At 41.1% G+C, this 13,914-nt stretch overlaps 1 protein-coding gene across 1 annotated transcript in view; it reads left to right on the top strand.

The window, feature by feature from the left end:
- BEND5 (BEN domain containing 5) overlaps positions 1-13,914 on the top strand; it is a 934,984-nt gene that overhangs the window by 389,431 nt on the left and 531,639 nt on the right. Inside the window, exon 4 of the mRNA XM_014520685.1 lies at positions 9,207-9,301. Coding sequence (XP_014376171.1) covers positions 9,207-9,301 — 95 coding nt within the window. The remainder of the gene's footprint in view (positions 1-9,206; positions 9,302-13,914) is intronic.

The following is a 13,914-nucleotide window of genomic DNA, read 5'->3' as shown; positions in this document are numbered from 1 at the left end:
AGAATATGGACGCCTGAACATGGGTAGTGTCAGTAATTATGCAGCTGGAGTAGTTTAATACATGTCTGTACTTTTAAATGTCATCTTGCACCGTCTCTTACTATGACATGGAGAAACTTTGACATGGAATACGATAGGATGTAACTGGTTTTGACCTGCTGGCTAAAACATCATTTGTGGCTTCCTAATCTGAACCATAATATTCCAATATATTTCATTTGATGTCTGCACACCTTATTCTGTATTCTGAGACAGAGGCACATGGTGAGGGGAAAAAAAAGACTTAAGGCAGGCAGGTATATGCTTAAAGTTGGGGGAGCTTGCTGCAGTTTTGGAAACCTTTTTAAGATATGGAAGAGGTTATTTTGCAGTGGAACGTGCACATAAGACATTCTGATGAACAGAAAGTACTTTGTCTAGAGCTGATGGGGAAAAGGTGGTTCTTTTTTTTCCCTCCAGGAATCTTCAACATTTTGGTGGGGAAAAAATACATATTTTTCAGCCAAAAAGCATTGGATTCATTCTTCTGTGGCTGGATTTTCTTTTTTGTTGAGCACTGCAGATATCTCCAGGGCTAGGGACAAACATTACACATAAATTAGTTTAACTGATCAGAAACCAGTTTAAACCTGTGACAGAACAGAAGTTCAGTGCACACAAAGCTCTTTCAAAATGGCCGAACCTGTTGTAAAATAAACTTGGTTGAATGTAGTATCAGACTTAACTGCTTTAGTTAACATCAGTTCACTTCATTATCGGTCCAGTATTTGCAGTTTAGAGAAACTTGCAGAGATTGAATCTATTCAGCCTTCAGCTTTTTGATTGTCTATACTTAGCCCTTTCGGTGAAGCAAGGCAGAGCTAGGGAGACTACCCATGATGCATTATAGAAAAGAGAAACCATGAATATGTTCAGCCCAGCGGACAAAGGACAAGTCCCAGCAAGCAGCACAGTGGCATTTCTAAATGAATTGGGGGGGGTGGGGAGGGGGGAGAGTTCAGCTGAACACTTCAGGTTTGGGATTTTTTTTGGTTAAGAAAATGTTGAATTTTCAGTAGAAAGCCAGGACTCTGATAACTCCAACTCTTCTTCAAAAAACAGCTTTAATAGAAAATTATTATACAAGCCATAATTATTATTGCACTATAATTAGATCTGGCAAAGCAAGGAGGGGCAGCAGATTTGATATTAGGAAGGGAGCAGCAATTCCAGAACGCCGGTCCTCTGATCAGTCTCTAGCACTCTTGGTCAAGAAGCACTGCGCCCAAGGTGATGCCCTCCGACAGAGTATCCCAGTCCTACAAAACCTGTGTGAGGTGATGTCTATCCCATCACTGTGATCCTCTCTGCACAGATGGAGAATGGCAGTGGGTCTCTGAAGGGATGGTCCTGCCATGCATGGATCTTGAGCAGATTCCCAGGAATTCCAGACCCGATAGCTAAAAGAGAGCCTTAGTCAGATGCCAGGTACAGACATTACACTTTTACTGGTATAAGTGACTGGAAACCAGTCTATACCTGCAACAGAAGTCCAGCACACGCAGACTGGTTTAAAAATGGCAGAACTTGGTCTATGATTTGCGCCCCCCACCAAAGGGCAAATGTGTGCTTTATTCACTACTGATCTAAACTATGCTGCTTGTAGACAACCGCGTAACTTGTATTGATTCGGCTCGGGCTTTTTAATCCCCATACCTAGCCAGAGTATTTGCTGCAGCAGGCAGTTATTTGGAATAATATCTTATGAATTGAAGGTGTAATTATGTCCCATTAATAGAAAGACCCAAAGAGTTGGTGCTGTTTCTTTTGTCCCGTGATAATGGAAACCATGCCAAGAACATCTCAAATGCTTGGATGCAGTGGTAAATTCACTCATTTTACCTTTGTCATTGCAGCACATCAGAAAGGGGTTATTTCATTATACATCTTCCTCTTCGTCTGGCTCGAATGCTAGTGTTTGTAACATGCTAAACTTTAGTTTCTCTTCTCTTTAAGTATCTTGATCAGAAGCTGCAGTGAGGGAGAAAATCCTATAATTTGCAGTCTGTAAACCATTCTTTTCATTACCTTTATAAGGCTTCAGTACCTAAGCAAGAACTTGAGAATTTCCAGTTAACAAGACACAGGTGCAGCTGATTAACAAACCTATGAGGGCTCTGTATGATTCCTAAGATCATTCCTCAGTAGGTGAGAATTTATTTTCTTCTGACAGCAGACAGATTTTAAATATTTGTTAACTGGGGGGTTGGAGAAGGGGAAGGGCTGAATGCCATCATTTTTTAAAACTTTTAAAAATTGATAAAGAAGACAAATTTGCCATTAAGGGGGAAGGAATGCACTGGTTATATAAAAATGTTAAAGATAATGAATTAAAATTTAAAAGGTCAAAAAATAACCTTTAAAAGTTTTTGTTAGGATTTTATTTATAGCGCTTACTGTAAGAATTATTTCTTGCTTTCATGGTCACCAGCGAAAACTCCAGCAGTTATTTGCTCTTTGATTTTCGCTCCCCATCCCTCTACTATTTTTTATTATTGCATACTTTTCAGTAGCATATGTATCATGAAGGATCCAAGAAGGTCTTTAAGAAATGCATCAGAACTGCTGAAATTCAGCACTCTTCAGTTGGGAGCTGACAATCCTGTGTTGTCAACTCCACAAACATTCAAATGTTGCGAGTCAAGCCCCAAGATCAGAAGGCCGGCTTGACATTTTTTAATAAAAGACTTCTTTTTTCATTGCTTTTGTTTTTTAAGCTTCTAAAGCCTATGGGGGAAAGTGGGGAGGTCTTTCTTGTTTGTGGTTTTTTGGGGGTTTTTTTTGTTGCTTGGTTTTTGGAGGCTTCTCTATTACCTGAGGTTTGGAAATTTGGTTTAAAAAATTTTAAAAAAACGAGGAAAAGCAATAGATCCTTGTGTAATCCTATGCCGTGAGAAGCTGCTGTTTTAGGGAAGTAGAAACTCGAGATGAAATCACGAGAGGTGGCAACTAGTGAAACCAGGTAGCAGGTGGGAGGTAGCACAGCAGTGCTAGGAGCAAGAAGCATTTTTGCCAAAAGCACTAGCGGGAACCCCACCTTTCTTGTAAATCCCATCAGCTTTTCCATGATCATTTGGAGAATACGGTCTCAGGATTTAGAGTCCCGTCTGGAAGATCACGGTGCTGTTGTGCAGACCAAACTCTTCTCTTGGACGGCAGAGGCCTGAATCATTCATGTTGGATTTTGAGCCATTAGTTCCACAATGCCTCGTTGTTCGTGCTGACACGTGGGCTACATCCTATATCAATTTTCACTGTCTGAAGGAGCAGTTTCTGTAGGTAGAACTTGTAGCTTTGCTATTTTCCAGGTTGCCTGTCACTTTGTGATATCAAACCCTTGTTTTCTGGTTCTTAGAACTTTGTCAAACTATTTGCACTGATATTTTCCACGCAGGGTGTCGGCCTCAGGCTGCTTTTGTTTTGTTTTGTTTTGTTTTCAGCCAAAATGGTCCAACGGTTTCTGAAAATGAGGCTAAAGAGAAAAATATTGTTTGGCTGATGTTAAAACATTCTAGCAATCCTTCCTGTAAGGAGCTTCAGTAAAATCCAGGTTGGCACATGCTTTTGGGATTCTTGTTAGAGTTTAAATGCTGAACTCTCTGAAGAGCCCGTCCCCACTGAGCATCCTCTGTCCTCTTTCCACTCCTCTTTGTAACTAGACTCCATGCACTGTCCCCACAAATCAACGGTGTGTGTTTCTTCCAGCTCAGGAAGAATCCAGTTTTCATACCCGTGGCACTCAGCTAAAGCGAGAGAGAAAATCAGCCCAAACTTTTCCCAACCTTTTGGATCTCACCCATGGAGAAACCAGTTAGGCCTCTCCTTGTGGCCACCTACACATTCATTAGGGGAATAAGGCAAGGAACCAGAAATACTCTGTTTACCAGGGCACCTCTTGGGGGTAACAAGGAAAATAGTCACAAACTGACAGAGCAGATTTAGGCTGGACACCAGGAAAAGCTTCTTCACGGTGAGGGTGGCCAGAATTCGGAATGGGCGTCCAAGGGAGGTGCTCTCCCCCCCCCCCCTTGTGGGTCTTTAAGAGAAGGCTGGATAGGCATCTGGCTGGGGTCATCTGACCCAGCATTCTTTCCTGGCTAGGCAGGGGGTCGGACTCGATGATCTGTTGAGGTCCCTTCCGACCCGAGCATCTATGAATACAGGAAAAACGTATTTTCAAAAGCCTATGTTAGGACAATAGTTGGTGATATTTTAACCCTGAAGAAAAGAGCAGACATGATCTGCTCATTTTCTCTTCCCGCAACTGATTCCTCACCAAACAAGAAGTTGGCAACTGCATTTCAGCCCTTGACCAGTAAAGACCAGTAAAGAAGAGGGTTGCTTTTCCTGCAGTTTCTATGAAGAGGTTTAATTCCCAGATTGGCTACATCCTTACACTTTCTGGAAAGTTGCACGTTGCCATACACAGAATTTTCGGCCCTTGTCTCAGAGAGCAAGAAGAACAAATACACGGTGACCTCAAGAGCATATTTCGTGTGTCCATACTCTAGCTAGCAGCTTCTCTGTCTTGTGCCAATTGCTGTTTAAATGGGGCAGGAGTTAGAAAACAAGTGGTAACTAATGCAACCTACAGACGCTACATCATCATAATTTTTGGTACAGCTTCAATCAGTATGGTTACTTCAGTATGCATCAGTATAATACTGTTGAGACTCCTGTCAGTTAATGATCTCTTCATTCACATTACATAGTTGTGTATTAGGAATAATTTCTCTGGAGTTTTGGAATGTATTTTGAACATATTTCAGTTGCCAGACTCTATTTTAAACACCTTTCATAACTAGAATATATTTTTTTTGTTTTATGCTTCTAATGATCTTAAGAGATGTAAAATGATGTGAGATGTTACCCATTACTACCCTTGAAAATCACAGATATCATACAGAATTCGGAAAAGAGCAATCCAGTGCGGACAGTGCGCATCTAGTCTAGTTTCTCTTAATGACTGATGTTCTAAGGAACATCACTAAAGACAAAAAAACACACCAGCAACCTATTTTACTTGTTCAGCAAATGTTTGCCTACTGTATCACAAACTTTTATTACAGTACTTCGGTTCAAGAGATGTTTGCATACCTTATTGAGCAAGCTGCATATTTTTCTAGTTAAGGCATGTGTACTGTAGTTATTACATTTTACACACTTCACTGACTGAGCTGCATAGACTATCACCAAGAATACTTGACTGATTCAGCTGCATATTTTAGTGCTTCTCATTTGTGTACTTTTATTAATTCAGTGGCATACTTTGATAAAGTTCAATTCTATGGTGGATGAATTTTGGGTTCTGCCAATCAGCTGCATACCGTACTGAAAGGACTGCACACATTGCTAAACACCAAGTCTACTGTGAACATTGGTAGTTGAAATTTTATACTCTGTGCTGTTTAGTGAAATGAGCTGCATATTTCTGTTTTTATATACATTGCTTATCCAGTTGTGTACATTTGCCCAACTCATTATACAAAATAAGCTTGATTGGAATAAGAACATGCTCTACCAGCTGTCGGCTATGAGTCAGTCAGTACGTAACAAAATTAGCAACTTTTCTGTTTCCAACAGCAGTATGATTGCATCCAAAGTCTAAAGCAATTGGTTTGGAGACCTTGTTTGTTTCATTTACTCGATGGAAACATCAGGATTAACAAACCAATTTGGTGCAACTTAATTTGCCTTTACAAATATGAGTGGAGACCAATAGCAAAGGAGAAAAAAAAGCTCTGCAGACTAACACAAGGAAATGCTTCTGTGCACAGTACAAAACTCTTCGGATGTGAATGAACTGTCCGCTCTGCTGTGTACCACAAGTGTAGCTAAGAATAAGTCAAACATGATGCATATGATATTCAGTAAAGGGTCAGCCTGAATCCTGGAAATGGAAGAGCTTGTGAATCATTTACTTGAATTGGGTCCAGAAATTATGAATATGAGCTGATATTATGACCCTTCAAAAGGCACTTAAACAAGCAAGGTGTATGAAAATGGAGCTACTTGGTTATGTAGCTTGCCCAGTAGTATTTGTAAAAAACAAATGTTGGACTGAGAAGGGGACTCCATTGAATGTAGCTTGCTGTGGTTGCAGAAGATCTTTACTTGCAAATGAGTATCTGTGATAAACCGTTTATCTAAACCTGCTGGTTTTGTAATCACTTTTAGAGAGGCCCGCAGCGTGCTTTCACACTTTGTTTAAACAGGTGCACAGCAAAAGGTGCTTAAATGTAGCAAAAGGTGCTTGAACATTTCCATCTCAAGGTTAGCAGCACATATCTCAAGAACTTTTCCTTAATTTTTGCTTAGCCTGGGAATGTATATTCTAGGTGGCACAGCTTAATTGAAAACCTTTCTGTTCCATGGGCTAGCCTAAAGGTGTTGGATTCCCATTATCAACAGCCTGCTGTGGTTTGCTTTTTCTTTAGTGTTGTAACATTTTGCTGCCAGACCAGCCTTCATTAGAGGTCTACTTTTGTTCTGTGAAATTCAAAAATGCAAAAGTTGATATTTGTTTTAATGCATTGATCAAAACAACACCAAGCCAAGACCATGAGATTCTGGGAGTCTTTAATTTGATCAAGTACCATGTCAACTGTGTGTATTGAAAGTACAGGAAGTCCTTGAGTTACAACGTTTTGCACTTACAATGTTTATAAATTGACACCCTGTTTCAAATTTGTGACATCAGTTTCAACTTTATAACACTTGATCTGACGCCAAGCCATGCCAGCAAACAAGTTTGCTGCATCACCCGTCTCCCTGGAGAACATCTGTCCAAACTGCCTTGGACACTTTTTTTAAGAAAGCAGATGAGACTCCAGAAAAACCTGCAACCAAGATGCCTGAGAAGTCTCCAGCCAAGAACCCTTCAAAAAGTCCAACCAAGATCCCTTCAAAACGTCCAGCAAAGTCACCTCAAAGAAGTCCTTCCAAATCAATGATTGCTATTTACAATATAAATACATTAATGTAGCTATATGACTCATCTATAACTGATCGAGTACAAAATTCTGGGTTATTTTTGGTGAAAATAGGGTATCGGGCCTTGGTTCAGGAACCAACCCCCATTTATAACATTGTTTCCTATGGGAAAATTGGTTTTGAGTTGCAACGTTTTGACTTAAGATGCGGTTTCCAGGAACCAATCATGTCGTAAGTAAACTGGGGAATCCAAAGTGGAGTTTACTTCCAAAAGACACCTTATACCTCAGCATTGATATTGGGGGTGGGGAGAAGAGTTAAAAAGGGAAAAGTTCAAATAGGATGCTGTTGTGTTGTTTTTTTTGGGGGGGGGGGGGGTGGAATCTCCCAGTGCATTTACCATTTGTATTTCATTTTTGTGTATTTTGATGCTGGAAATAAAAAGAATGCAGGATTTGAGATATGCTGGATTTGAAATACATCAAGTGAACTTAATGTACTGGAGGATCACAGTTAATATGACATTTCTCAATGATTAGTAGAATTCTGAGTAAGTTTGCATAAAATATTACTGTACAGAAGAAATGACATTTGTTACAGTCTGTAGGAAATGCTACACTAGTTTTAATCAGGAATTTTCCTTAATGATTAGTTGGATATCATGCTTTACAATTGAATATTGTTATCATTATTGTGAATAAGCACCAAGTTCACTGAAGCTATTGGTGTACAGTAAGGAAGACTGCAACTGGGTCCTTTTTTAACTTTCTACCCTGTCAGAAAAATTGGTGGACAGGTTTTTTGTTTGTTTGTTTGTTTTTATACTTTAATTTTAATGCTGTTTCTGGAGGGGAGTTCCTTGATAGCAAAAGAGGTGAGGAAAGATGATCCTCTCCTTTCCACAGGGGAATAACATTATCCCAAGGTGTAAACCAGTTCCTGTAGTCTCTGAGGCCCAGGTAGGTGGAGGTGACTAGGCCCATATGAGAGAGAAGCTCTGATGTGTAGCAAGCGGGGAAGGTCTTCTTATGAGTTGCACTTCTCTATCCCCAGCTCCCTACCATCAGGCAGTTCTTCAACTCCTTGGTGCAAATGTTTGCTTTATTTTTGGTTTTGAGTACAACCTGTCTCTTTATATGGCTAGTAGGCCTGTGCAAAGCGGCTAGTATTCACTTCAGATTTGGATTCTGCTGATTCAGGGGACAGTGATTTAATTTGGCTGAATCTGATTTGGAGATTCGGATGCCGCCGAATCAGCCGAATCTCTGAATCAAATGGATCCCACCCCCTGCCTACTCTCCCAGCCCCACTGATGGCTGCCCCACCTGGCCCCAGCTCCTGGCTCTTTAAAAAAAAAAGAAAAAAAGCCCTGCATTTACTGGCTCCTGCCAGGTGGGAGGGGCGATCCCTGCTGCACCTCATTGCCCCGTGCTGCATGGAGGGCTCTACCATGAGCCCCCAGAAGTCCCAACAGCCACTGCAGCAACCAGTGAGTGTGGGTTTTTGTTTTTTTTTAAACAGCCAGGAGCTGAGCTGGCGGGGCAGCCATGCGGGGGGTGGGGAGGAGGGGCTGGGAGAAGGGGCAGAGGATTGGTTACTAGGTAGGCCAGCCATGCAGGGGGGTGGGAGCTGGGAGAGCAGGTGGGGGTTGGGGGGCACTCGGTGGGGCTGGGGGAGCATGCAGGGGATGGGGCCTGGTGAGGGTCCCCCCATGGTCCCCTCCTCCAGCCTCCTCTCCCCGCCTCGCCCCGAACTTACCAGCATGGAGTCTGGGTCCAGCTCCCTGCAGCAGCGAGTGTGAACTGCCCGAATCTCTGAATCTTTTCAGAGAGATTCGAACGATTTGGACCTTTTTATTGGTCTCCTGATTTGATTCAGAGATTCGGCTGCTGAATCAAGCTGAATCTCCTCCGAATCGAATCAGCACCCAAAGCTTCGCACAACCCTAATGGCTGGGTCATTGGCTGAACGACCCATGTGTCATCTCTAGAGTTTACCCAAGTCTGGTGGTAGCATGTTCATCAGAATAAGGATACTTTTCTTGGACTATGAAAATATCAGAACTTAGCATGTCCTTTACTTGATTCTTTATATTGTTCTTATTACCCATCGACTTCATGGGCATGTACATTGTGTATTGTGACTATACTTTATTCTGCTAGAAAGAAGGAAAATGAGAGATTTGTATGTAGAACCCTTTAAGATAGTCACGAAGTCTTCTGTCTGTTTTCCAGAGGGTAATTTTCAACATTGTCAACTTCAGTAAAACAAAAAGCCTCTACCGCGATGGAATGACCCCTATGGTGAAGTCCACAAGCAGACCAAAATGGTAAGTTATCATTCTAAGCTTTTGCTAATGGCTTTGAAATTTTGTTTCTCTTGAGACTCAGTAGCCAAGATGCATTGGTTTGGGTGTAACATCTAGTATCGGGGAACTAAATAATGCTTCTCATCTAGTGCCATAATTCAAGTGGATTGTCTAGTGCACCAAGAGGTCAAATGAGATTGTCACACAGCAAAATATATATAATACACATAGATCAGCAATTTGTAATCATGTGAATAGGACTCATTATATTTCATTAGGAAAATGATCTAATGCATACAAGGCTCCCAAGAATTAGCTACATGACTTGCTTATAGCTTGAAGATTTGTCTGGGTATGAATTGCAGTTAGGCCCTAACAGTGCAGAGATACACTCGGTTATTCAGAGCTGTGTTTTGACACCTGTTGCTGAAGCTTGTCTAGGGGGCACAGAGGGTTGTGCCACTTTCCATGCTGTGGACAGATAGATACTTGGTAAGTGGAGTCTTTTACAACAAAACATGGCAGATTTAGCACTGCAAACAATAGAAGGGTGCCTAAGGAGATGGAGAATTGGTATCTCCTTTCACTTCTGTGTCGGGCAGTCTTGAGTCTAGTGTCTAGCGGAGGGAACTCATGCCACTAGGTTAGGTTAAGTGCTGCAGTTGCCACTCTTTTTTGGCTGCCCTTGCACCAGGTATTCCACTTGCTGTATCCAAGACAGATACAATATCTCTAGCTGCTAACATGAGGCCCCCAGAGCAGATGTCAGTAGCTCTAAAAGGCACGAGGGTGCAACGTGGAGAATCCTGCCCCACTGAAGTTCATAGTTGAATTTTTTTTTTTGGTGGACTCAGTATTTCTCCCTTTCTCCCTGTTAAAAAAAAAAAAAAATCCTCCTGGTTCTGCAGTGAAAAAGTGCCCACAAAGCCTCTGAGTTCTGCAAACTAGGTTTTGGGCTGGCATGGTCTTCTCTTCTATGAAAGAAGAGAGGTTTCAAAGAGTATATGCCAATTTTGTCTTTCTACTAGGCTGCACTGATACAGGAAAAGCCAGCGTTTGGGTACAGGATGGGGTTGATGCTGTCTGGGTCTGAGCTCAATACAAATATTTAATGACATCTTAAAATTCATATATCAGTAATCCTAATTATGCTTCTTGGTTTATTTTAAGATTCCAGTTTTATACCTATACCTGTTCCAGGCTAGACTTATTAAGTAGATTCCTATCCTCTTTCAAGCCTTCTTTTTTTCTTTTCTAACTGGGATCTAGTATTTTCTGCCCAGTATTTTCCATGTGTAAATCTACATTGTTGCTTTTCTACAAATGTTATTCCTTATTTCAGTTTCAAATTAAAAGGTACATTTCTCTGAAATGGTATAGAGCTGGCTCTTTCTGGAACAGATAGGCTGTTTCAGTGTTTTCGAAAACACCTTTCTCCTCGATTTTCCCAGGAGATCTATTTATTTTTGTGTTTTATATTTTTGGGGGAGTATTTTGTTCCCATGAAAGGGAGGGATGAATAGCACTGCCTGGAGCTAGGCAGAGCGTAGGCAGCAGGAGCTATGCTGCTTCCTCCCGCAGCTGTGCTGCTGCTCCACCTTCATCCTGTTTCAGAAATCCTCGTTGCAATTTGTGGCATAATTTACTGCAGATCGAGTGGCTTTGGCAATGAAGTACATTTTTTTTTTTTTTACTTGAAATGTATCGTTATTCTGTTAAAAAATACATTTGTGTTTGCTTTCTAATGGTCTGTGGATGAAAGCATGCTGCTGTACTTTGCAGGAGAACAGCTATTCATACAGTTACTAAGGCCTGTAATGATATTGGGGTCTAGTCTCCTCAGTACGATTTACAGTGCATTAACATTAATAGGAGTTGTGTGCGCACACCAAGAAGGGAAATGCACCCTTTATTCTTGGATATATGATTTTTATTATAGCTGAGTGTCTTCCTTTCAGATTATTTTTGAGATGTCTTTACAGTCATCTCAATATCTGTTTCCATGGTATTCTAGTGAAACCTGTAAACAAAATTATTCCCATGGTGTTTGGTGATTTTGGTTTTTTTTTTTGGTTGAAACAGGATTTACTTATAGCTGCTAGAGCAGCATTTGGGTAGTTGTAATCCTTGAATAAGAACGGGGTAGTCTCTATCCATATTGATTCGATGCTCTTAGACTGTTAAGAAGTATTGGATTACTGGGGCTCTGCATAGATGCGGGGTTCACTTGAGCGGGTTGTGTTGTAAGACGGGGTGGCCAACCTGTAGTACAGTAGTACACACGGGCAGCCTAGGTGTGTGCCATATGGCAGATTGGGGAGCGGGCTGCAGAGGGCAGATAGGAAAAGGTGCAGAAAGCGGATCAGCAGATCAGACGAGGGAAGGGGGTAGGAGTGACAGAACGGACTTGGAGGGTACTTGCTAAAAAGCGTGGTCCACACTGACGTAAGTTCATGACCTGAGACTGACATGGGACTATTTCCACCTTAGACCATGGCTTAAATGGTTTTTCTTTCCTGGTAACTTGACAAACATGATTTAGGGGGTGGGCAGAGGACATAATCATGCAGATTGAAAAAGGCAGGGGAGCTTACTATGGTTCAAGGTAATCTGCTGTAGCTATTTCATGTTTCTGCTCCACCCCACATCTCACTAGAGTAATGTAGCAGCTGTTTCATTTTTGTGTAAGCCACTCTGATTTAGTGTCACGTATTTGGGGTAGGAGTGGAAGGGTGAAACCGTTACTATAGACTGACTGATGTGCACTTATGATCTCTTTTAAATCAGTATGATTGCTTTGTTCATGGTCTCAGATGGCTGAATTGACTGAAAATACAGATAGAAAACGATGCGTCTAGTTAAGAAAACATGAAACAGCGCAAATGTCTGAAAATCAAAAATAAAGAAATGCAAATGACAGAAGCAACACTGAAAGTCACTACTGCACCTGTGAACCTCATTGTATCGGATATACATGAGATTCTGTTGTGATTGCCTGGGTGAGCTGGAGGATCCCAGCGAAGGTTTGTGGTCCATACTGGAATTCTCCCCACATTCATCTGCCCACATCTCATTCATTCTTTTAGTGATAAATCTTAAAACATAGGTGGGCTTTGCTTTAGAGCTGAAGGGGTGTATTCTTGTCTCACGTCCAAGAGATCCAGATGCACAACTCTCCTTGATAACAGAATTTATGGCGTGATTGGTTTAAATAAGAAGATTCCTGTTGTATCGAGGACAGAACTCGGTCCCGTGTGTCTAAAACCCCAGCATATCAGAAACAGACCGGTCTCTGGAGAGTATGAGGTTTTTTAAAGGATATTAATATTTGTTCTGAATGTACCTGCGTTAACTTGGCTTCAAGACTTTCAGTGATTCCCACATTTGACTCTTGACTCTGGAACAAATCAGTGTCAAGTGCTCTTGAAGCACTGAGGATGTCAAATACAGATCGACAGGTTTGACCTGGATTCTCTTGCCCTAGGTGGTAAGATCTTCAAATGCAGTTGGTATCAAGGGTCACCTCCAATGTTACTGATGTAAATAGAGGATATCACTGCCATCAAAGTGCTCCGTGTGGACACAGATGTTCTAGTGTTGACATATTCTTCTCTTTTGAAGTAAGTCCAAACATTACCAGTAATGAGCTTCTTAAAAAGAGGCAGCAGTATGCCAAAGGATAAGAAACAGCAGATTTTGTGGAGAAGTAAAAGATTCTGTTTTTAAGAGGTAAAAAAGAAAAGTAGATGGTGATGAAAACTCGTCCTTTTTTATTTTTCCTCCATACAACGTCAGGATCCACTCCTGAAATTTACTTCTACCCAGAACTGGATATTTAGGGTATAAAACAATCAAAAGGAAATCCAAGTACTTTGCTTTTCCAGTTCCTCCCCCCAACCTCCCCCCAGATAAGAGGTGAAGTTGTATTGCAATCTGTCAGTTGCATCAGTCAAACCTTGTTGCAATGAACCTGAGCTTCGGTGAAGAAATGCAGCATCATGTCATGTCGGGTTACATCAGTCACATTTCATGGGAAATTGGACATGATGAAATTCCAGATTTTAATTCAAGCCAATGGGATAAAATGCGACTTGTCAAATATAATTTTTGTTCAAAATTATCCAGACGATCATAACTGCTGAATAAAGATATTAGAGCATCAGGGCTTATCTTGGCAATTAGTTTCAATTTTGTATTTATTTATTGAGAAACTGAGCTTACCACTTCACTCCTAAAGTCCAGCTCCTCTTGCAAGACAGTTCTTCTTTGTTGGTTTCTTTTCAAATGCAGCCTACTTTTGTTGGTATTGTGTTCATGTTTTCACACTATAATCTCTGTCTTTGGAGACTGTTAGTAAGCTTTAATGTAGGCACAGCAATGGAATAACTTTTCACCCACTACCTATACTGTATCTTTATATTGATTCCGCAAAGTTTTATAACTTTCTCAAAGTGAAATAGAAAAGTGACGTGTTAGAAAGGCAGCAGATTTTCTGAATGATGAAGTGAGGAAATATCCCCTGCGGGCTGGGAAGAGCTATAACTCTTGATTATTCAGCATGAGCATTGCCTCGTTGGGGACATTAGTTTTTCAAATTGAGCTAATCTTTTAAAAGTAACAACTGGCCACTCATC

This window comes from Alligator sinensis, unplaced genomic scaffold (assembly GCF_000455745.1).
Source record: "Alligator sinensis unplaced genomic scaffold, ASM45574v1 scaffold256_1, whole genome shotgun sequence".
Classification (NCBI taxonomy): Eukaryota; Metazoa; Chordata; order Crocodylia; family Alligatoridae; genus Alligator; species Alligator sinensis.
This window is presented reverse-complemented; position numbering and strand designations above follow the sequence as displayed.